General features: G+C 50.5%; 1 protein-coding gene across 1 annotated transcript in view; it reads left to right on the top strand.

Moving 5' to 3' along the window:
• The window catches only part of LOC147689438 (uncharacterized), a 164,541-nt gene that overhangs the window by 94,563 nt on the left and 44,219 nt on the right, over positions 1-25,759 (top strand). The window contains exon 7 of the mRNA XM_086942209.1: positions 25,404-25,490. Coding sequence (XP_086798335.1) covers positions 25,404-25,490 — 87 coding nt within the window. The remainder of the gene's footprint in view (positions 1-25,403; positions 25,491-25,759) is intronic.

The raw sequence follows: 25,759 nt of genomic DNA, 5'->3' as shown, positions 1-25,759 counted from the left end.
CGTGGCTTAGCAAGCCACGATGGCGGCTGTGTTCTGCTGAGGCTCCGCGATCGGGCTAGCATCCTGCCCAGTTCCAGTGATCGCCGGGAGCCTCATCTTCCAGAATAGGCACCCGTGGTGCCCCCACTTCAAGAGACATCCTCCTGGTGGGCCACGGATGTCGTTCACGAGCGGCATCTATAGAAAACATCTCCTGCTGGAGCCGCGCGCCGAGTCACAAAATGGCGATCGCGGCTCCGTCTCACAGATACCTGTACCGCTGAGCGCCTGAACCTCGATCGGAGGCCCTGCGAGGTGCAATCAGCCGGCCGCTGTGGAGATCCGGGCTGTGTAGCGTAACCAGCCCACAAGGGTGGAATCGGGACCGGGTTCTCTCCCGCAGCCGCACATTGGCGCGCAAGATGGCAGCCGCCATTCCGAAGCTCTACACCACCAGCGCTCCTTCTCAGCCAGGAGTCTGACCCGACCCCTGCACCGACCTCACCGGCCGTCGCGGATTGACAAGAGCCCGCGAACGCTGGACCCTCCTGACGACCGCAGCTCCTCCTCCAGGCGGTGAGTGCCTGTTTCCCCCCCCGGGGATCCCAGCTTCAGTACCCCAGTGGCCTCCCGCCCTCTCTGGGGCCCACCGGAGGACATCCCCCTCATCATCCCCTGAGCGGACGGGCCTAGACGCTCCTAACACCACGGGCGGCTCTACAGGTCGGGGTGCCTGACCCTAACATGGCGCCTGCGGGGACCCGGGCACTGAGCTCGGCGCGAGCCCCACTCTGAGAGCTCCCCCAGATCTGCGGCGACCGCACGCCACGCCGAGGACGACCTACCACTGCCCCGGACCCCCAGGACCCTGCCGCTTGACCCTCGGCCCCAGCGACCGCACATAGACTGATCCGAGCGCCGAGAGGGGGGGGCGGAAACCAGCCATCCTCACACTGCCACACTGCGGACGGCGAGGGGGGCCCCCTTCCTTTGGAAAACCCTTACAATGGAGGAGAGTTCCATGCTGGTGCGTGCCCGCGGATGCCCGCACGGCCCCCTGCTGCACCACTGAAACCACCAGCGGCTGCGGACCGCCGGCGCGCTCCGGACCTAGGAACCCCCTGGTGAGCCCATAACCACCCTAGCACCAATGAAGACTGAGTAACCAACCCCCACCGGGTTGTCGTCTACCCCAACGAACTGGTAGTTGACGGCCCACTGCTCCCGGAATCCATAGAGGCGCGATGCCCTCTTCTCCGGGTCCATGGGGAAACAGAGGGGCTCGCAGGCGACTGCCGTCCCTGAAACGGCCATTGAGAACATGCCGCACACGCGGACCTGGATGCAAGCCAACACGCCATATACTGACCCCACATTATCTGCGAAACTGGACCAGGTGTTGGCAGCTATTGAACTATCTCGACTCTCAATGGAGGAACGATTGGGTGTCTTGACGACGGACATCAGCCTGATTCGCGATGACCATCGTAAACTGGCGGATAGAGTGAAAGAGGGGGAACAAATTGTGGCCACGCTACAACCCACGGTGAAAACGCAGGAAGCAGACCTGAAGGAGGACCTGCACCGCGTGGCGGCCCTCGAGGAACGCACGGTTGATTTGGAAGGACGCTCGAGGCGATGCAACATCCGCGTCCTGGGTCTGCCAGAAGGGATTGAGAACTCGGGCCCCCTGACCTACATGGAATCATGGACCAGATCGTTCACCCCCGAGTCAGAGCGCTTGGCATTCTTCTCTATTGAAAGAGCCCACAGGGTCCCCGCCCGGAAACCCAAGCCGGGTCTCCCTCCACGTCCCATGCTGGCTAAGTTCCTACACTTCCGAGACCGCGATGCGGTGCTCCGTGCGGCCCGGACGGCGGGCCCCCTGCAGGTGGAGGACCAACAGATCATGGAGTTCCCGGACTATGCCCGAGAAGTCCAGCAGCAGCGATCTACCTTTTTGGAGGTTAAGAGACACCGCCTCAAAGTGCTGCACAAAGGAAAGGCCATATTCTTCACCACGGCAGATGAGGCACAGGACTGGGCTGAGTTCCATTGTCCGCTGATCCCTAAGGCCGGACCCCAATGGGTGCATAACAGCGATTCGCGACGATCCAGGAGCCGGGGCACGAAACGTACCCAGACGGGCCCATCCAAAAGCCAAGCATCCTCCCCCTCGGGTTCACTCGACCTTACGCAAATCATACAGGAGAGGCGAGACGCCTTACGAGCGGTAGCTGAACAGCACATATCTCCCCTCGCACCGGACCTGGAATGCCAACCGCACCTGTTCACCCCTGAGAAAGACCGAGACAGTGATGGCACAATGCCGGGGTTTGGCCCAATCTCTTCCCCCCTCATTGCAGCACACACAATGGACGCTACCCTGGCTGGACAACCCGGCACCTCTTCATGATGGACGGACAGACAACTGCTGTATCCTCTTTTACTGATCGTTCTATGTGCTATGTGCTGGTTGTGAGCCTAAAATACATAACCAGTTAACTGTATGCGCTCGCGTGCGATAGGCATTTCTCCTACAACAGCCCGATCCGCGCACAAGCCCGGCGGTGACACATGCTGCCACCCCCGCAGAATTCTGTTATATTTCTCCCCTAGTGGGACACTAGTTTGGATATGACACGCCCGGTGATATATCCCCGGTATATATCCCCGGTATTGGGACTGTTTCCCACCCTTGGTTCTACTTGTTGTTATCCCCGTCAGTTCCCCTCCCCACACTTATGGAGCATGGCGCGCAGGAGCACATGCAAAACACATGACCTCATGGCCCTCGGGGACTGCAAGGGGGCCCCGATCACATCCACGATCCCTTAGTAATGGCGGTTCCACGGTCGGATGTTAATGTCCTCACACTCAATGTATGGGGCCTTCACACACCCAGTAAACGCTATTCCGTCTACTCCTACGCATGTCAGCTAATATTGCTCTTTTACAAGAGACACATATTAATGCCACTGAATTAGGCCGGTTACAGACCAAATGGCGGGGGACCTTTTGTGCCACGACATACTCGGCATTGGCGCGCGGCGCCTTGATTTGGGTTAGGCCGGGCACCCCTTTCCGAGCACTCAGGCGGGTGGTAGACAGAGAGGGCAGATATGCACTACTGGAGGGACTCCTAGATGGACAGGGGATCCTCCTGGGCAGTATTTACGCCCCCAATACTGAGCAGGATAAATTCTGGGACCACCTCACAAGAGTCTTAGCCCAGTTCACTACAGTTCCATGGGTCTTAGGGGGTGGCTACAATTGCACGTTGGACCCCACTCTGGACCGATCACACCGCCCCCGCACATTCCCCAGTCCCCCGGCAAGCGGAACTCTTTAGTGCATGGACCACACACTGGGCGCTCACTGATGCATGGTGACACTTACATCCTCAGGCCCGCATATACTCATTCCACTCGATACCCCACAACCTTCGGGTCCACCTGGACAGATTCTTATGTTCTGCACCAATCCTCCCTAGGGTAACCTCTTCCGACTACCTAGGTCGAATCCTCTCGGATCATGACGCTCACATATTGCCATTGACCTGGCGCCCCCCACACCCACCCGTTCCCACTTGGCGTCTCCCTAAAGACTGCTTGTCAGACCCGGTCTTTAGGGACACACACAAAACCAGCATACAAGACTACTTTTCACACAACGCGAACACAGCATTATCGGCGCTGGTGGAATGGGATGCATTTAAGGTAGTGGCACGGGGGGAATGCATCAAACAGATCACAGGGGTTCACCGCACGTTAGAACAGACACTCCTAGCCTCGGAACAGCGCCTAGCCACACTCACTAAACAAACCGATGACTCGGAGGAGCACGCCGCGCTCACAGCCGAGGCGAAGTCAATCTACCAGGTTGCCTGTGCTGATCTCAGGAAATATAATTTCAGGGCCTATGCCTCCAGAGTCCATAAAGACAGGGACAAAACAGGAGCGCTGCTTGCCTGGATGGCGAGGCAGGACACTGAGATCAAACCAATCACGGACATCATCAACCTGGAGGGTGTGCTAGTGCGATCTCAAGTTGAGATCCTCCTGGCGTTCCAACACTATTACGCTACGGTGTACGGGGCCCCAACCCGGTACTCTCCATCTTTCGTGGACCATTTCCTCGACCCACTGATGTTGCCCACGATATCGGATGCTGACAAGCGTACGCTCGACGCTAAAATAGCACCCTCAGATATTACCCAAGCACTGCGTGCCCTGTCTCGGAATAAAGCCAGGGGCTCGACGGCCTCCCGCTAGAATACTACTTGACGTTTTCTCCCCTGGTGGTCCCTCGCCTGACTCGGATGTTCGCAGCGGCCCTTTATCTGGGAATACTACCCCGTTCACTTTGAGAATCCGTGATTGTTACCTTTCCCAAACCACACAGGGACCCACTCCATATGGGTTCATATCGCCCTATCGGCAGACTGCAAGATCCTCGCAAGATCCTCGAGAAGATACTGGCGGGCAGGTATGCTGAGATCATATGCCCGCTGATCCACCCTGACCAATGCGGATTCGTTCCCGGAAGGAACACCTCGCAGAACATCCGCCGAGTCTTCCATGTCCAGGACCAGGTACGAGACAGATTCCCCCGCGCCGCCTGCCTCATTTTAGATCTGGAAAAGGCGGTCGATACCCTCACCTGGCCGTACCTTTTCTCGGTCCTACGTCGTCTCAACGTTGGCCCGATACTCATGGCGTACACACGCCTTCTGTACACCGATCTGACAACGCGAGTTCGGATTGGGAAACACATTTCATCTGCATTTGATGTTCAACGAGGCACGAGACAGGGGTGACCCTTTTCATCTCTTCTCTTTGCTCTGGCCGTCGAGCCGCTGGCGGTCAGACTGCGCCAGGAGGGAATACACTGGGGCATCCCACTCGCGGACGTCACGCACTGCGTCTCTATGTACGCGGATGACCTGCTCATATACGTCCGGGACATCGAGACGGACCTTACCCCCATAGGGATGGCGCTTGCTGAGTTCGCAGACGCCTCGGGACTCCAAGTGAACTGGGACAAATCCACGATCTATCCCTTCCACCCTGGACTTCCACCCCGTGACATTCGGCTGGGGACTCATAGACTCTCATGGTCCGCGGAGGCCCCCCGGTACCTCGGTGTCCGCCTGTACCTCTCTCCGGCAGACATCTTTGACGGTAATCACCGTAAAGTGCTCGCTAGCCTTCGCCCAACTGTTGCCTTCTGGAATAAGCTCCTACTAGCCCCGATAGGGCGGATAGCCCTGGCTAAAATGGTGATGCTTTCCCGGCTTCTCTATCACTTCACTAACCTCCCGGTGGTGCCGCCCAGGTCCTTCTTGCGGGACCTCAACACTCTCCTTGGCACCCTTATATGGGGCGCAGGCTGACACAGGGTTGCCTTGAAAACCCTCCAACTCCCCACAACACGAGGCGGGCTAGGAGCTCCCTCCTTTGAGTCCTATTTCCTAGTGGCGCAACTCCAATGGCTGTCGTATTGGACGGCGGACCGTTACACCCAGGAGACTTCTACCCCGACCGGCAGAGTCACGATCCCCGAACTCACCCGTCTTCTCCTCCCGGGCACCAAACCCTGGCGTACATACCCCCTTCAAGTCGCGATAGCGCATCGATGCATGATGCGGATCCACCGGGTGTCCCCCGGTAGAACCCCATACTCCCCGTTACTACCGTTGGTAGGCTGCCCCAGACGGGACTCCTACTTCTCGGCTCCAATGCTCGCTGACTGGACGCACTGTGCCATCACGGACATGGAGTCGCTTTTTGAGGAAGGTCAGCTGAAACCGATCGACCGGCTGGTCGCTGAGTTCGAACTCCCCCTGGGTCAATTCCTCAGATACCGACAGCTACTCGAGGGTTTCCGTCCTTACCATAATCTCCAGACCGGCGAACCTGACACGCATCCAGTCATACACACTAGTCTAGACATGGGAGTGGGACGCCACTTGGTCACCTGGCTGTATAAATCGATCCAGGAACTCTTGCACGCTCCCCTGGCGACCCTACGGGCCACATGGGAGGAGGACATTGGGCGCGCATTACATGACTCAGAGTGGACCAAGGCGCTCGAAGCCCCGAAACGCGTCTCTAGGAATGCCCGTTTCAAAAACATCCAATACTATATACTACACAGGGCATACCTCACTCCGGCGCGACTGCAAAAGTTTTATCCTTCAACACAATTCCTAAGCCCCAGATGTCGTTCCCCCGATGCAGATTTCCGCCACATGTTTTAGAGCTGCCCCGACCTCCGCTCCCTGTGGCAATCGGTGCACGACACACTGACAGATCTCACAGGCCTCACAACCCTAGCCTCCTGGGAATCCAGCGCAGTAGGCATTTTTCACGTCCCTAAACAGGACCCGGTACACAGACGCTTTGTGTCCTTGGCGCTGCTGCTAGCAAAAAGATGTATAGCCATGCATTGGCGTTCTCCGGAAGGTCCCCCCATAGCGACATGGACAGGGGCGGTCTGTAAGTGGGCGGCGGCAGAGGAGGATGCCCTCAGGGAGGAGGAGGCCAGGGGTGCACGTAAACATCCCATCTCTCTGGAATGGGCCATGCTCCTTCATAGTTTCCGGCAGTCCTTGTCCACAGAAGACCCACCTACACACCCCCTCCCCCACCCGAGTGAGCCCATAATCCTTGACTATTACCCTTGTTCCCAGTACCGGACCCAGGTGCTCCACACCCCCTAGTCAGGGCCCCGCCCTCATGTCAACCGTCCCACTACTCACATGCACGGGACGCCTCCACCCTCTGGCCGTTCTGCCTCACTGTGAGTGCATACTGGGGAACCCCTTGCCTCCTGAAGCCCAACGCCTGTTTCCTTCTGCTGGGCTCTTGCTAACGCCTACATGCTCCCCCCCACAGTTCTGTCCCCCTAGTTACCTGATACAACTGCTATGCAAACTGTACAGACCCCGATCCCACACCCCCAAGGCGGGAATTCACTTGCCCATTGTTAATCTCCTTTCCCCCTTACGGAGAACGTTTCTTGTGTCCCAGCCTGAATACTTGTCTGATTGGTCTGTACTGTTCAATGGAGGAAATGCCAAATTATACAGGTTTATATACGGAAATGTTGCACGCACGGCTGAACATGGCTGAATGTTGACGCCACGCCAGCAGATGATCCATTCTGTACCCTTGGTCGATGATGCAACAATAAAAACAAGTTTAAAAAAAACATCAGCCTACATACCTCATCAGCGGCATACACTTCCACCATCCCTCCAGATGTCTCCGCTTGGCCAGATTCTCACTTGAACACCTACCCTGCATACACAATAGCAGAGCAAGCGGATGCGCCTTGACGTCCATCTGCCCAAAGCTTGGAATGACCTACCACAGAACACCAAAGCCTCCTCATCACTTCTTGATTTCAACAAGAAGCTGAAGACCTGACTCTTCAAACAAAATCCTGGGAGTCTTCCCCTTAACCACCTGCAGAGCTCCTGGATACCCTCATGGGTAATTAGTGCACCACACAAATAGGCGTAACATATGTTATGGTAATCCATTTTTAAAGTGCTTATATATCCTCGGATGTCATGGTGCTGACTCAGCAGAAAACATAAGAGAGCGAAGAGGGGGCAGACCTGATGTTTATCGGTGGGAGCAGACCTGATGTTTAATGGAGGGAGCAGACCTAATGTTTATCGGAGGCAGCAGACCTGATGTTTATCGAAGGGAGCAGACCTGATGTTTATCGGAAGGAGCAGACCTGATGTTTATCGGAGGGGGCAGACCTGATGTTTATCGAAGGGAGCAGACCTGATGTTTATCGGAGGGAGCAAACCTGATGTTTATCGGAGGGAGCAGACCTGATGTTAATCGGAGTGAGCAAACCTGCTGTTTATCGGAGGGAGCAAACCTTATGTTTATCAGAGGGAGCAGACCTGATGTTTATCAGAGGGAGCAGACCAGATGTTTATCGGAGGGAGCAGACCTGATGTTTATCGGAGGGAGCAGACCTGATGTTTATCTGTGGGAACAGACCTGATGTTTATCGGAGGGAGCAAACCTGATGTTTATAGGAGGGAGCAGACCTGATGTTTATTGGAGAAAGCTGACTTGATGTTTATCAGAGGGAGCAGACCTGATGTTTAATGGAGGGAGCAAACCTGATGTTTATTGTAGGGAGCAAACCTGATGTTTAATGGAGGGAGCAGACCTGATGTTTATCGGAGGGAGAAGACCTGATGTTTATCCGAGGGAGCAAACCTTATGTTTATCGGAGGGAGCAAACCTGATGTTTATTGGAGGGAGCAGACCTGATGTTTATCGGAGGGAGCAGACCTGATGTTTATCAGAGGGAACAGATCTGATGTTTATCGGCGGGAGCAGACCTGATGTTTATCGTAGGGAGCAAACCTTATGTTTATTGTAGGGAGCAGACCTGATGTTTATCGGAGGAAGCAGACCTGATGTTTATTTGAGGGAGCAGACCTGATCTTTAATGGAGGGAGCAAAACTGATGTTTATTGGAGGGAGCAAACCTGATGTTTAATGGAGGGAGCAGACCTGATGTTTATCGGAGGGAGCAGACCTGATGTTTATCGGAGGGAGCAAACCTTATGTTTATCGGAGGGAGCAGACCTGATGTTTATCGGAGGAAGCAGACCTGATGTTTATTTGAGGGAGCAGATCTGATGTTTATCGGAGGGAGCAAACCTGATGTTTATCAGAGGGAACAGATCTGATGTTTATCGATGGGAGCAGACCTGGTGTTTATCGGAGGGAGCAGACCTGATGTTTATCGGAGGGAGCAAACCTGATTTTTATCGGAGGGAGCAGACCTGATGTTTACCGGAGGGGGCAGACCTGATGTTTAATGGAGGGAGCAGACCTGATGTTTATCGGAGGGAGCAAACCTTATGTTTATCGGAGGGAGCAGACCTGATGTTTATCGGAGGAAGCAGACCTGATGTTTATTTGAGGTAGCAGATCTGATGTTTATCGGAGGGAGCAAACCTGATGTTTATCAGAGGGAACAGATCTGATGTTTATCGATGGGAGCAGACTTGGTGTTTATCGGAGGGAGCAGACCTGATGTTTATCGGAGGGAGCAAACCTGATTTTTATCGGAGGGAGCAGACCTGATGTTTACCGGAGGGGGCAGACCTGATGTTTAATGGAGGGAGCAGACCTGATGTTTATCTGAGGGAGCAGACCTGATTTTTATCGGAAGGAGCAGATCTGATGTTTATCGGAGGGAGCAGACCTGATGTTTATTGGTGGGAACAGATCTGATGTTTAGACCTGATGTTTAGACCTGATGTTAATCGGAGGGAGCAGACCTGATGTTTATCGTTGGAAGCAGACCTGATGATTATCGGAGGGAGCAGTCCTGATGTTTATCGGAGGGAGCAGTCCTGATGTTTATTGGAGGGAGCAAACCTGATGTTTATCGGAGGGAGCAGGCCTGATGTTTATCGGAGGGAGCAAACCTGATGTTTAATGGAGGGAGCAGACCTAATGTTTATTGGAGGGAGCAAATCTGATGTTTATCGGAGGCAGCAGACCTGATGTTTATCGAAGGGAGCAGACCTGATGTTTATCGGAGGGAGCAGACCTGATGTTTATCGGAGGGGGCAGACCTGATGTTTATCGAAGGGAGCAGACCTGATGTTTATCGGAGGGAGCAAACCTGATGTTTATCGGAGGGAGCAGACCTGATGTTAATCGGAGTGAGCAAACCTGCTGTTTATCGGAGGGAGCAGACCTGATGTTTATCAGAGGGAGCAGACCTGATGTTTATCGGAGGGAGCAGACCTGATGTTTATCGGAGGGAGCAGACCTGATGTTTATCTGTGGGAACAGACCTGATGTTTATCGGAGGGAGCAAACCTGATGTTTATCGGAGGGAGCAGACCTGATGTTTATCGGAAGAAGCTGACTTGATGTTTATCAGAGGGAGCAGACCTGATGTTTAATGGAGGGAGCAAACCTGATGTTTATTGTAGGGAGCAAACCTGATGTTTAATGGAGGGAGCAGACCTGATGTTAAGCGGAGGTAGAAGACCTGATGTTTATCGGAGGGAGCAAACCTTATGTTTATCGGAGGGAGCAGACCTGATGTTTATTGGAGGGAGCAGACCTGATGTTTATCGGAGGGAGCAGGCCTGATGTTTATCAGAGGGAACAGATCTGATGTTTATCGGCGGGAGCAGACCTGATGTTTATCGTAGGGAGCAAACCTTATGTTTATTGGAGGGAGCAGACCTGATGTTTATCGGAGGAAGCAGACCTGATGTTTATTTGAGGGAGCAGACCTGATGTTTAATGGAGGGAGCAAAACTGATGTTTATTGGAGGGAGCAAACCTGATGTTTAATGGAGGGAACAGACCTGATGTTTATCGGAGGGAGAAGACCTGATGTTTATCGGAGGGAGCAAACCTTATGTTTATCGGAGGGAGCAGACTTGATGTTTATCGGAGGAAGCAGACCTGATGTTTATTTGAGGGAGCAGATCTGATGTTTCTCGGAGGGAGCAAACCTGATGTTTATCAGAGGGAACAGATGTGATGTTTATCGATGGGAGCAGACCTGGTGTTTATCGGAGGGAGCAGACCTGATGTTTATCGGAGGGAGCAAACCTGATTTTTATCGGAGGGAGCAGACCTGATGTTTACCGGAGGGGGCAGACCTGATGTTTAATGGAGGGAGCAGACCTGATGTTTATCGGAGGGAGCAAACCTGATGTTTATCGGAGGGAGCAGACCTGATGTTTATCGGAGGAAGCAAACCTGATGTTTATCGGAGGGAGCAAACCTGATGTTTATCGGAGGGAGCAGACCTGATGTTTATCGGAGGGAGCAGACCTGTTGTTTATCGGTAGGAGATTCCAGTGGTTAGGGGCTTCCAAGATGAAGCCGCTTCCTCCTCATTTAATGTTCTTAAACCTAAAAGCTGTGACTGTTTTTGCTCCCTTTGATTGGAGGTTTCCACTAGGTACATACCAGGAGAAGGCCTGTTTGAGGAATTCTGGGCCTGAATTGTGCAAGGTCTTAAATGTTAAGCACTTGATACGGTTCCTGACCATCAGCAAATGAACATATTTGAAAGCTTGAGAGACCGAGTGATATTTGGGAAAAGCCTACGGGTAATCTGGCAGCAGCGTTTTGTAGGACTTGAAGTTTTTTTCAAATATTGTTCCTGTATATTGAGATACAGTCAGTTACAGTAATGCATCTTGGATAAAACTCGTGATTAGATTACTGTTTTCTTGGTGTTAATAGGAAGGTACTGGAAACTCTTTTTTATTATTCTAAGGGTGTTAAATGAAGGGGAGAAGAAAGAATTAACTTGCTTGCTGAGGTTTAATTTGTCATCGATTATCACCCCTAAGCTCTTGGTTTTCGAGGTTGGCAAAGGGAGACGGCCCATGTCTTAAGGCCTGCTGAATGGGATCCAAAATTGAGGGCTATTCCCAAAAAGGATAACCTCGGTTTTGTCCGAGTTCAGTTTCAGACAATGATTGCCCGTCCAAATACCACTTTCTCTCAGGCAATTGTGTAACTGAGAGCTTGTGTGGTTTACATCATTGAAGGCTAACAGCACAATTTATGCGTTGTCTGCGTAGGAGGTGAGAGAGAAACCAAATGATTGAATCAGAGAAGCTAGTTCTGTGACATGGAGATTAAAAAGGATTGGGCTGAGTGAGGGCCCTTGGGAGACATAGCATGACATAACAGTCTTCATCAACAGAAAGGACTGTCTGTAGGTGGGACCTAAAAAGGCAGTGTGAATATTGCAGCTCAGATATAGCCAAGATATGATACTAAAATATTGAATTTTTAATATAGACCTACATCGACTTGTACTAAATTATCAAGGCAATTAGATATCAATAACAATAATCCATATTTATAAACATATCACCCCTTAAGGTTTTAAGGTGTTGGGGGCCGTTGGGGAGATTAACATATAGATTCATCAAAGTCCCCTTTTGCGAGTCTGTATTAGCGTTTATTAAGGATCGCTATTACAGACTCGCTAAACGGGATGCATGTAAAAATCGCAATATTTTTTGCGATTTCTACTGCTTCCTTATTTGCGATTTGCAAATTGCTAATCGCAAATAAGGATGTGATTTCCCATTCATTCCTATGGGCCTAAAGGCCCATAGGAATGAATGGGGAGTCAATCCTTATTTGCGATTAGCAATTTGCGAATCGCAAATAAGGATGCGATTTCAAGGGTGCCAGGTTGTCCAAAAGACATCCTGTAGCACCCCTGAAATGCAAATGTACACAGGTGTTGCGCACACACATGTCCAAAGGACATGTGTGTGAGTAACATACAACTTAGAAAAATGCACTAAAGTGAATTTTTCTAAGTTTTCGCTATATACCACGAAGTTAAACTTCGTGGTAAATAGCGGCCCCATATTGCGAATTCGCAATTTTTAAAAGGTTCATGAATAGCATTTAAGGCATCTATAATTGAGATTCCTTAAATGGGATTCTTTGCAATTTAGCGAGTTCTGTAATTGCGATTTTTGCATTTGGGATGATGAATCCCAAATGCAGAAATTGCGATCGCAAAGGGCGGGATTCTCAGAATCTGGCCCTTTGAAAGCCGATTTTACTTTGATTTTTATTTTTTTTGAAAATCTGTTTATTAGCATAGTGATCAGAGCAAAAATATAGAGTCATTATTGTATTAATGAATCAGAATGGGACATGCTCCCGTTTGCACGGTAATAATAGTTACATAGTACATTGTGATTTTGTTTATTATCCTCTCTGAATGAGTGTACCAATCCCATAAGAACCAAAATAAACCCTCCCTCCACCCTCAAAAATCCCTCCCGACACTACTGCATGCGCGTAAACATCAGATTGTACATTAGCTTCACCCTAGGACCGGCTCTGCATATTACAGTTTACCCCAGCAGTGTGAATCCATACAGTCAGTAAGGGGCATAATCATGAACAACACGGGATCTCCCGTACTATTGTCTAGTGCACCACATTTTGAAATGGTACATGAAATCTCAATAATGGCAGGACGCATTTAATGCATGTGTAACGAATCATTAGAATCCCTATCGTCCCCTGTTTCAAACATTCCCAATATGGCAAACCAGTCCAGTGAAATCAGTGTTTTCCTAAGGCCTCTACGTTCCTCTCGCTGCAGTGCTTCACCCTTTGCTTTGCCCCAATGTGTCACTTCTGCTTTCCATAAATCAGGATCAGGTGGCCTTGGTGATTTCCACCTCATCGTGATTGCTCGTTTCGCTAGCAATAAGGCCATGTCAGTAAAACGTGTTGCCACGCTCCTTGTACGTGCCGTTGGTCCCAGCCCCAGGAGTGCATATTCTAGAGTGAGCGTTTGTGGCAAAGCGCCAGCTCCTTTGAGCAGTTCATTAATAGTGGTCCAATAATAACCTAGTTTGGGGCAGTGCCACAACATGTGTACTAGTGATGCGTCATCCGTGGCGCATCGGGGGCATGCCTCAACAGCGTTAGGAACCATTACGTGTATGCGGTGTGCCGTTAAGTAGGCTCTATGTAGTAACATCAGCTGGATGAACTTGAACTTGGGGTTTCTGGCTACCTTTTTGGGAAATTGGATGATACGTTCCCATTCCTTGTCCCTTAGCGTCCTCCCTATATCTCCTTCCCACTTCGTTCTGAGAGGCGATAGTGTGACCGCTCTCCCTGTTCTGATGCTAGCGGTGAGCCACTTAGTTAGGCCCATGAGGTACTGCATCGTTGGCAAGGGGTTTGTGGGTGGTTCCCTTCCCTCGTGTGCCCACCTATTTGTTACAAAATGGCGAAGGCCAGCATGCAGGAGGAACAAGCCCCAGGGGACACCATGCGTGGCCCTGAAGTCTTCAAAGGACAGCAGTTGTCCTTCGGTAAAAAGGTCTCCTATATGTGTCACCCCTGCGTCGTGCCAGGACATAAGTTTGTGTGTTGTGAGCAGTCCCGACTCTAGTGGGCTACCCAAAAGTGGAATTGTGGGGCCATAGGACGTCGTCGGGGACGTGTTTTTCAACGCCTTCCGCCAGTATAGTACTGCAAGTCGGAGAAGCGGTGGGGTGTCTCTCGGTAGATCCGAGCGGGGTAAGAGCAATGCATGAATTTTCCCTTTAGCTTGATCTTCCTCTGTCATGTGATTCTCGTGGAGGTTCCAACCCGCTAGCCAATAGGCCAGCCATTGCAGTTGACATGCGTAGTTGTAGGCCCTGAAGTCTGGTACTCCCATGCCTCCGGATCCGGAGGTGAGCTGTAGTTTAGCAAGGCCTATGCGCCTGCGCCCTGGTCCCCATACGAGTTCCGTGAGGAGTGTGTCTAGTGTTTTAAATGTCGCCGCAGGGATCAGGAATGGCAGGTTGGTGAAGTAGTAAATGAGGCGGGGAAGTATTACCATTTTGGAGATGGCCACTCTGCCGGCCACCGATAGGGGCAATGACAGCCAAAATTGGATTTGTATTTTCAGTGCTCTCATGGCCCTTCCGAGGTTGCCATCAATCATTACTTCGGCATCCCTATAAATGTGTATCCCGAGATATCGGAAGGTGGTGTCTGCCATTTGGAATGTGTGTGGTGCGAAGGGTAAAGGAGCGGACGAGCCAGTGTCCGCAAAGGTGAATCTGGTCGGGATGGATCAGTTGCGGAATGAATTGTGCCAATCGCGTCGCTAGCACCTTGCTCAGTATCTTATAATCGATGTTGAGGAGAGATAAGGGTATGTAGTTAGCCAGGTGCATCCCATCTTTACCCGGTTTTAAGAGGGAAGTTATTAATGCTTGTAGGGATGACTGCGGCAAGGAGGTAGTCCGCAATGCTTCCAGATAAATAGCGTGTAAGCGCGGGGCTAGGAGATCTACGAACGTTGCATAGAACTCGGCCGGTAGGCCGTCCGTCCCAGGGGCCTTGCTCCTCGGAAGAGCGTGTATCGCTTGCCTAATCTCCGTGATCGTAATGTTACGCTTCAAGTCCTTGCATTGCCTGTCAGTGAGTTGGGGTAGTTCTAAATCCCCCATAAATCCCTCAAGTGCAGCCTCTGAGAGGCGTTGGTGGGGGCCATAGAGTGTGGTGTAGTAGTCTTTGAATGCAGTGTTGATTCCTACTTGAGTCGAAGTCAGTATCCCTGCCTGGTCTAATATTTCCAAAATCGGATGGTACACTGGAGAGTCTCGTATAATACGGCCAGCAGGGGGCCAGATCTATCCGCCTGCGTGTGCTGTCTATTGGTGTATTCCCAGTAATCTAATAATCTCAGGTCTTCTAGCAGCTCGGCGTGTTTTATATGTGCGTCCTGCAGTGGTGTGAAGTGTGCATTCGTGCCCGCAGCTTCACTCTCTAGGGTCGCCAATTTACCCTCCACCTCTTTTAAATTATCGATCACCTCCTGTCTCCTGGCCACCCGGGTGGTCATCGCCTCTCCTCTGAGGAAGACTTTGAAGGTGTCCCACTCTATTTGTCGGGTGCTGGCGGTATTTGCGTTAGTGTCGAAGTAGGATTCAATGGCGTCTGACAAGGACGACCTGAAGACCGTGTCTTCAAGCAGTTCCGTGGGCAATCTTCAAGTCGGGATGGGAGCCAGTAGTCGGCCCCATTGCCAAGTAAGCTCGACAGGGTTATGATCCGAAAGGGTCTTTCCCATGTGCTGATCCTGGACAATCGACCCCATCAGGGAACGGGAGCAAAATATATGGTCTATTCTGGTGTGTAGTTGGTGCGGTGGGGAGAAAAAGGTATATTCCCTGTCCAGTAGATGTGTGCTGCTCCATGCATCCGCCAAGTCCCAACCCTCTGCCCATTGTGCCAGTGCGTCCGCCTGTCTCCTGCTTTCGGTGGCATGCAGTGGGGGGTGTGACCTGTCCAGAGCAACATCTAACACAGCGTTGAAATCCCCTCCAATCACCCAGTGATGATCTGCCCAATCCGCAAGGACCCCGTTCACATTTACCAAAAACTCCGATTGACCTGAATTCGGTGAATACACACAATCAAGCACGACTGCATCCCCATCCAATAAACCCCTTACAAACACATATCTACCCTCTTTGTCGATTCTCTGCTCTATCAGTTTAAAGGGGACAGAATTACGAAGCCAAATAGCTGCCCCCCTAAAGAACGCTGAATAGGACGTAGCGAAGAGTTGCCCTCTCCATTTCTTGTGCAGTTTCATGTTTTCGGAGCTGTTCAAGTGTGTCTCCTGCAGGCAAGCTATCATGATTCCCCTACGGTTTAGTTGGGCCAGTATCCTGTGCCTTTTGTGAACCGAGCCCATGCCCCGTACATTCCAGGTGCACAAGTTGTAAACATTAAGTGGCCCCATGACTGACCGTGCAATGCAGTAATGTTGAGCTCATGGGTGTCCATGCCAAATACGTCGTACTACAGGAGAGGAGTGTCATGCAAACAGTTAACCCCTTAACATTAAGGTCCCCAGGCCAACGGGCTCGGGAGCCGAACCAAGATGCCCAACGTGGGCATAAGTCAACCAGTTCCATGTGCATGTGGTGGGGGGAGTAGACCACTCGTGCCTGTCTCTTATAGGCCTGCGATGGCATGGTAGCCCTCCGTAAACTAGGCCCTCTGGCAACCCACCTTGTGCAGAGAGTGAGATCGTTCATACATTACCACCCGGAGATCGTTCAACGTGCTGCTGCTCAAAATTCTGCTGCCATCTGAGCCGTGATCTTAGGGAACAATTGCAGGCTGTCCGCCGATCCTGACACTTCGGTGTGTGTGTCAGAGGTGTTGGTCCGGTCCCTGGCCGTGCCCGCGACGTGAGCGGCGAGCGCCTGCTCTGTCAGCTGCACTACTGATGATTGATCTGCTAGCCGGTCCTCTGCAAGCTGTGCCCTCGGCGATGACCCCGTCGAGGGGGTTCATCTGGTGTTGGAAGCGGTGTCCCTCTGGTCCGGCGGACTCCGATGTCTGTCGCTCCTGGCGTCGGCAAATGGGTCCTGCGAGGCCGGTGGTGTTAGCGTTACCTCCATCCATTCCTCCGCCTCATCTGGCGAGTCGAAGAAGTGAGATTTGTTACCATGTAGGATCTTGAGGCGTGCGGGGAACAGGAGTGCATATTTCAAGTCTCTCTCTCGCAATGTGCGCTTCACCCCCATGAAGGTGGATCTGGCTCGTTGTACTGTGGGCGTGAAGTCAGGATATACGGAGACATTCTTGTCCTCATAGCGTATTGGCGCTTTCTCTCGGGCCACCCTCAGCACAGTGTCATGGTCCTTGTAGTGAAGAAGGCGCGCAATCAAGGAACGAGGGGGCGCTCCCAGTTGCGGAGGTCTCGACGGCATCCTATGAGCCCGTTCCACACTGTACAGGGCGGTAAGATCTTCCGGGCCCACCATTTTCCTTAGCCAGTCTTCCACGAATTGGGTAGGGTTTCTCCCCTCGCTTCGCTCCGGAATGCCTAGGATGCGGACGTTGTTGCGGTGGGCTCGTCCTTCCGCATCGTCCACCTTTTCCCACAGCTGTTTGAGTTGTTTCTCCATGCCTTCCAGCTTCGCAGAGTGTTCCGTCTGCTGAGGTATGAGATCGTTCAGCGCTATTTTTTGCTCCGAGACTCGCTCTGCCAGTTTGTTATGATCTGCTCGGAGCAAGGAGAGGCCCGTCGCCATGCTGTCTATGCATGATTCTAGTGCCTCACGTGTGGCATGTATTTCGTTGAGGATAAGATCCAGTTTGGCGTCCTGCGATCCTTTCCCTGTCGGTGGGATAATGTCCACATTTGAGGAGGCTAGTGGGTCCTCCGAGCCCGTGGATTGCATGTCCGTCAGTGCGCTGTGGTCTTGGGCCCTGCCCCTGTGCCTGCCCATCAATCTAGTATGCAGGGTGGCGTTGTAGAAAGTGCACCCACCGTTCCCGGCCTGTACAGCTGTCCACACACAGTGTTGCAGGGCGTTTATGCAGTCACTTGAGCCAACGTGGAGGAGGCAAGTGCTGGGCAAGTCCCCAGATCAAACAGAGTCAATGGTGCTGTGGTTATGGTAGCGCCTCTGATGGGTGTGGTGGCGCCCTGCGAAGGGTCCTGCGTATGGCGAAAGTCCTGACCTCGGCGAGGTGATGAGGAAGGGCCACAGACCGCAGGTGGGGGGGTCACGGCAGAGGCTGAAAGGAAGGGAAGCGCCACACGCCCCATCCAGCAGCAGGGATCTCGTGGTCAGTGGCCCGCCCGCGGGCCGTCGTGTGGTTGGACCCCGTGATGGTGCTCGGGGGCCCCCACCCTGGTAACGAGTGCAGGGGCCGTGTCGGTGTTGCAGTGTGTCCTCAGCGCCTCTGTTCCCTGGTTGGCGCAGCGCGTTCCAGGCAGGGTAGGGCGCCGCACCAGTCACTCTGGGAATCCGGGGCCCAGAGGGAAGACAAGATGGCGACTGTGGCACCGCCGCGGCGCCGGATCGCACCGCGCTGTTGATGCGTGGCTCAGGCAGCGGCCTCGGGTCCCCGGGTGCCAATGATCTTCCTCCCGCTCCCCTGGCCCCACTCTCCTCACCGGCTCTCAGGTGAGCATGAGCGCCTCTGCGTCGTGCAGGCAGGCGCTGGGCCGGTCCCGGTGTCTCCTTCGGCTGCGGGCGGGGTAGCCCGGTCAAGACGGGTCCGTCTGAGGTTTTCAGCTCAGGGGGGGAAGTAGTATGGTGATAGCTGGAGCAGGCGCCCGCCACTGACCATGGGCTTGCCTGCGGGCTTTGTGTCCCGTCTCCGTCCGGGGTCCCCCTCGCAGTACGCCGATACCTGGCGGCAGCTCGGTCACTGGGCCAATCGAGGCCGCGGCTCACGACGATGCAGTAGGCCTCAGCAGTCGCCGCAGTCTCCCAGTGTCTCCGGTGGTGTCCGAGGGGGGCGGCTTTCCGTCGCTGCTCGCCGCTCACCTCCCGAGGCTCCGGGCACAATATCTAGGTGGGTCGCACTTCAGGCAGGCAGGATAATTTGCTAGTTTCGAGGGCTAAGGACGGAGCTCTTCAACTACACGTCCGCCATGATCGGCTCTTGGCCATGCCCCCGAGCCGATTTTACTTTGATGAATCTGGCCGTAAGTGAGCTATTGCCCAGAGTAACATGATGCTGAACGAAACTGCTGCCGGCGCAGGGGATCGCACCTTGAGCCCATGCTCCAAAGTCAGCCGTTCTGGCCACTGCGCCACACCTCTGTGGAGTTACAATAGTAAATCTACACTTCTGCAAGTATGCTTACCTTGGCTACATAGTGGTAGTCTATATTTTAGAGCAGGTATTTGTGTAGGTCGTGTTTTTGTCCTATATTGACATACAACCAGCTCCAGGTATCTGCAAACAGCCTACAATAACTGTGTCCTGGACATCCCCCGACACAGCCACATCTCCGGCCACCTGAGAGACCTGCACTGGCTCCCCGTCAGCAAGAGGATCATGTTCAGACTCCTCACCCACGCACACAAGGCTCTCCACGACCTGGGCCCCAAGTACCTCAACAACCGCCTGACATTCTACACGCCCACCCGCCAGCTACGATCGACCAGCCACGCCCTCGCCACCGTCCCACGCATTCGCAGAACCACCGCCGGGGGAAGATCCTTCTCCTACCTGGCAGCCAAGACTTGGAACTCCCTCCCCGCCCACCTTCGGCGAACCCAAGACCATCTCTCCTTCAGGAAGCAACTCAAGACCTGGCTTTTCGAGCAGTAACGCACCCCTCTCCCCCAGCGCCTTGAGACCCTTCAGGGTGAGTAGCGCGCTATACAAATGTTTTGATTGATTGATTGATCAAGTAAAAAAATATATATAAACAAGCCATTGCTTTACTTATAATTGCGGTTTCGTTTGGCCCGTGTATATGAAAATAAGAAAGTCTCACCCTTCCAGTTTTACCTTTTTCGAGCTTCACATGAAAATGAAGGTTTACTTTTAGCACCCCCAAAGTATTTCTCCTAACAATCTATTTTTAGGAGTCATGTGTTTTTAAACAAATTGTATGGGATGCATTCAAACATATCTAAAACCTAGCAGGGCATTGATTTGTTATGTTTATTCTGCTCCGAAGCAAGAATCGCTCTTTATTCCATCTACCAACAATATTCTCCTCCAGATCATGATTTGAAGTTGGTTGACAACTGGAAATCCTCACATTTCTGGAGGAAATGCTACATTTGGAGTAGAATCCCCTGGGGGAAATTCCTCCCTCTTATTAACCCTACAGTGGAGGGAATTCCAGAGAGACATTTATTCTAGATTGGAGGATTTTTCATTACTATCCAACTTGTCATTGTTCCTAATTCTGTTGACCCACCCTCAACGCTCTATACCTTAATATCATGTCCCCTTTTCTGACCATTTAATTCTGAAATGTTGTAGGTGTCGATGGCAAGCCCTTCAAACAGGGAAGCACCCGTTTAGCAAATGTTAATTTTGCAGCCAGTGACACTGCAATTAACCTCGGGATTGTAAAAGCCTGGACCAGGGAGGAGTTGACTCAAAGAGTGGAATGTTCTCAGAGTATTTCAAGAACTTATAGGTGCAATCTTCTTATCCTATCCCTTCCATAAGCCTATCTTGCTGAACTGACTCAACTCCAGAGGCAGGCCAAATAATAATGGAGAGATCAGGGACATCCCTGACAGTTCAGCCCCTTTGACCGAAAGAAACACGATCGTTCATCAAGGCTATAGCAGTATCTCCTGTGCGAAACCAACAGACCTCTCTTGAAAGCCAGACTTCTTCAGAGCAAAGGTATCCCCCTATTGTATCAAAGGGTTCATGTCCACCTAACCAATGCCCATCATCGGCACATCCAAGGTCATGTTCTGGGAAGCCAACAAATGTTGTCAAGAGTACTCCTGTCAAGAGCGATGAGACGGATGCCAAGCAAGTGAGGAGGCGCGTAGGAGAGGCTGGGGACCACCAAAGAGTTCATAAGAGTGGTCTACAAGTGAAGAGCGCCACCGCGGACAGAAGGAAAATACAGCCCCAAAGATGCAAGGCTAAGTGAGCAGGGAAATGATGTAGGTGATGGAGAAGAGCGGAGCGTCAACTCTAGGGCCAATCGTGGTGGTATTAGCGCACCTATCCCTGTGTGATGGTACGCTGAAGGAGAGGAGAGGATTCTCAAGGCTCAAGAAAATAGTAACTGCAAGCGGGGATTCATTTCTCTTAACACTAGATTCTTTTTTGCTTCAGAGGGTCCCACGCCCCCCTCTGACCAGCAAATAGTGCACAGAACCCAGATTCTGTCCCAAGGTCTGTGACTCTTGTAAATAAGGGTGAGAAATCTGGACATGCCACAGCTATCAAGCAGCAGACAGGACAGTGCAGAAGTTCAGGATGAAAATCCATCCAGAAAGTCTGGCGTTAAAAGGAATGCACAGGAAGAAAACTGCCCGGGGAGGAGGGTATCGGCCGGGTGGCCGTGGTGAGACTTCACTTGGGAAGGTGCAGGGAGAAGAGAATGTATGTCAAACCCTGGTGTCCTTTACTTAGAGCATATGCTAAATAGTGCAAAGAACTGTCATAGGTCGGTGAGAAGCCATTTGGAAAACACAAGGCAAAGGCGATCTATTCAAGAATACTCATGACCCAACCCCGGAGCAGAAGTTGGGCAATGAAAAGAGTTGCAGACCACGTCATCAGGTGGCATTAATAGATGCAGGTTGGACACCATGAGAGAAGAGGAAGAGCACAGAAAAACACCCTTAAACAGTTCAAACAAAACAAGTTTAAGGAAGGAAATTGGGTCTTTGGAAGTAACAGCTGAAGGACTTTACACAACTGAAGATGCACAGGGGACCTCTCTGATATCATCAAGAAAGTCATGACAGCGACCATGGTGAGCGTCAGAGGGGAGCGATGGGAAGGGACGTAGAAGCCCACCCGCGCCTCCAGGCAGACAATCATGGAGCACAGAGAATCATTTTGGCATGCAGAAAAATGAGGGTGAGACTGGACACATGGTACAGGGGAGTAGCAAAAGATTGTTTCAAACAAAAGCAAATATGCCTCTGGAGGAGTGTAGTGAGTGAGAGATCTAACTGCAACTGATCAATTAAAACTGGTGAAACATACCACTCAAATCACTAGCATATACACCACAGCAATCATAAGTCCTGGGGTGGCACAACTTCAAATACATATTTTACCTCCTCATGCCCTGACTGGGCAGAGACTAAGAGCCAGATTCACAAAGGTTACTTACACGTTTGAGTAATTTACACTTTTGAGGAGTATACTAATTTTGCCTATTCACAAAATTCAAAAGGAAGTTGTTACGAAAAAAAACCTAGTAAACCAAGCACCACACATGGCCAATAATTAGTGCTGCACTGCAACAGCCTCCCGTAGAAAATAGATGAGGTAGGGAATTAAAATAAAATCCCACAGGGAAGCATGTTAAATTAAATTATTTAAAATAGATAAAAATATAAATCATTATAATTTAAGGTTACACATTTCTAAAAAAAAGTACATCTATTTAAAATGTTATACAATTAAGTATTAAATATCTTTAATGAAAAGTGTTAATCTAAAAATATTTTTCTGAACTTAAAAGTAAAGAATAAATTCCCACCGAAAGAAAAATAACTGATAATGCATTAATAATTATAAAAGTTATTAATAGAATTAAACATAAGTTCGTTATATTTTACTAAGAATATTACATAATTATTTTAATTCATAATAGGGAACTAAAATATTTTATCATTAAAATTAAATAATAAATATGTACTGTTTTTATATATTTTCTAAACATTAAATAATGTTTATTGAGTGTGGTAAATTTACATTTTGTTAGAATGGATTGTGGGACATGTTTTCAAATGTTTCCATTATGTTAAGATGGGGTGGTCCATCGGAACCTGGGAATATTTTCATTTTGTAACGAAGGGAGTTTGCCACCTGTGCCTTGTGCGTTTCCATTCCTTTAGAGCAGAAGTGGAACCTGTGGCTAGGCGCCTTTCCATTTCACTAGTATGGTCTCTGGGACCTGTGTCTTGGTATGGTTCCATATCATTAGGATGGGGTTTGGCATATGCATATGGGTATGTTTCCTTTTTTAGCGTAGGTTTGGTTACCTGTGTTTGCTTCCATTTTGTTAGGATGGGTTTGGTACCGGTGTCTGGGTATGGAACGGCATGCCATTACGATGCGGGGCAAGACCTGTGTCCAGCCTGGTTTCCGTTTCATCTAGATGAGGTGTCAAGCCTGTATTTGGGTATTTCTCAGTTTGCAAGGATGGAGTTTGGCATCTTTGAGTTGGATTCCATTACTTAAGGATGGGATGTGGCACCTATGTGTTCGACTGTTGCCATGCCATTGGAATGGGGTTGGATTTCTGGGTTTGTTTCGATTTTGTTAGAATGATGTCTGAGTCATTTGATTGCAGTCTTGGACCTGTATTTGGGCCGGTGTCGTTTTTTCTAGCATAAGGACTGTAAGTTTCCATATCCTTAGAATGTGTATGTTTCCATTTTGCAAGGATTGGGTTTGGTATCTGTGTCTGGGTATGGCTTTCGATGTAATTGCGATGGTCTGAAACCGGTGACTTGTTTCTATTTCATCGGTATGCGGTCTGGAAAATCTATCTGGGTATATGGTAGGAAATTGGATTGTTTGAGGTAGGTGGACAAATCACAATCTTCGTTAAGGTAAACCCTCAAAGTTACTAAATTAACCTAAGCTCCACCACCTGGTAGCTACCGTACAGACCAGACACGCAAAACTTATGCAATGTGTATTTATGCAGTACCAAAACAGTAATAAAGTTAAACTTCAAAGCAATAAAAAACAAAGAACAATTTAGAAAAATCGAATAAAATGTAATAAATGACACAAAACTGACAATAATACAGTATGGGGAACTGGAGATATGGGGGTTTTTTAAAGTTTTATGTAGAAAAAGTGCCAAAAAGCACATAGCACCCGTGATGGGTTCCAGTCTACTGCAAACATTGTGCAGTCTGATGCTGACTGTGATGAAGGGCGGGTCGGACACATCAACAAGGTTCGTCGTGGTCAAAGATTTTACCCTCAGACTTCTAAGTTCCAGCCGCCCACAGGAGTACACTTCTAAAGCTCCCCAAGACCTCTGGGGATGCACTTTGTCTATAAACCTGTGAGTAGTGAGTCACTGAGGCAAACAGCAGGGTCCAGTAGTCACCGTAAGCTGGGTAGATTTTTTGCCCCGGAGTTCTATATAGCGCAAACGTGACCCAAAGGTATCGAGTATGAGAGCGTTTTACATAAGCACCAGTTTTGTTAGAGTCGGACACATTCATTTTTGTTAGGCACAGGGAGATTCATTGATTTGCCCAGAATCACAGGATGTTCAGCATCATTGCCGAGACTTGAACCCGGTTCCCCAGATTTGAGGTTGACCGCCCGAGCCATTAGGACACATCCTCTCCCCAAGTTCCAGGTAAAGGGTTCTTACCGCTTGTTGTATCCCTGTAGCTTGAAGGTGAGCTCCAGCTAATGAACCTTGGAGTCCACTTCTTTGAGCTGCGTACAAGAGGGAGCAGGTCTGCTCCTTCAGGGCTCCTCTCCGATCACTGACCCAGGTCCAGTTCTCTTCTGATCTTACGCAGGTCCAGCAAGTGTTCTGAAGTGGGTGCCTGAATGTGGCACATTTATGCCCGGCCCGAGGCAGTAGGTGTGCAGTCCACTAGTGGCATTTAACCTCAAGGCCCTTGGGAATATGTTGTACCTTATATTAGGGATTTATAGGCAAGTTAAAGATATGCCAACTTAATCATCTTTAAATGAGGAGCTCAAGAGCTGCATCATTGGTTAGTAGGGTCAAAGTGCACAGAGAGCCGGCAAAAATATAGTGTCCTGCAAAAGAAAAAAAATGTCCCTACAGTTAAAATGTGATTTGATACCTTAGTTTGGACATGTTTCAATTTCATCTGGATGGTGGATTGGGCATGGGGCATGTGTCTAGCTAGGAGTGTTGCCATACAATTAGGGTGGGGTTGGTACCTGTGCCCAGGTATGTTTCTTGTTGATCTGAATAATGTCTAGGGTCGTTTTTTGTGGTCTTTCAGTGCATTTGGGTTGGACATAATACCATGTGGTATGACCATTCACATTGAGCTCGTGCCTGTTTTTTAAAAAAATCACCTCAGTTTTACAAAGTCTATAAGGGAGGGAGGTGCTTGGGGATGTCTGTTCCAGTTTGTTGCCCATCTGCTCATTCTAGGTTGCTGGTGCCATATGGTGATGGCTGGTGCCAGTGGTGCGAGTGTGGTAAAGGTGTCAAGTGTTGCAAGAGGTTTGTGGGAGTCTGAGATCACAGGAGCAATGGTGTTTCAGATGGAATGTGTGGATACTGAGGGAGAGAAGTAAGGGGTGTGGAGGTGAGATTCACTCTCTCATTCCACAAGGAGATAACACCGAACAATCTCACACACACTTGTGACCCGATTTTTCCCCTCTGTCCTCTCTCAGGTGGGTCCCATTGTAGCCCTGGAGGCTTGTCACAGGGAAGCGGACACGACTCACCACAGCAAACTCTGCACCCAGCTGGAAGACCAGGTGACTGCACAGGCCATACAGCCTATAAAGCATATATCAACACATGATGGGAATATTTCTCTTTGTATACACTGTAATGCAACTCCAGGTGCCAAGGGAGAGATTTGCTACACAAGTGACTGTCTCTGACATTGATACTTTGTTTAAAGTAGTGTTGTGACACTCTAAACCTCATCTGCTTTTGTGTAACATGATTGATCTTACAGAAGGCAGCTTGGGTCTGGTTTTCTTATGGCTAATTCTGATAATCCAGGTCTTACTTGTCATTG

The sequence above is a fragment of the Lissotriton vulgaris genome, chromosome 10, assembly GCF_964263255.1.
Source record: "Lissotriton vulgaris chromosome 10, aLisVul1.2, whole genome shotgun sequence".
Taxonomy (NCBI): domain Eukaryota; kingdom Metazoa; phylum Chordata; class Amphibia; order Caudata; family Salamandridae; genus Lissotriton; species Lissotriton vulgaris.
Note: the sequence above shows the minus strand (reverse complement) of the source record. Positions and strands in the feature narration are given on the sequence as shown.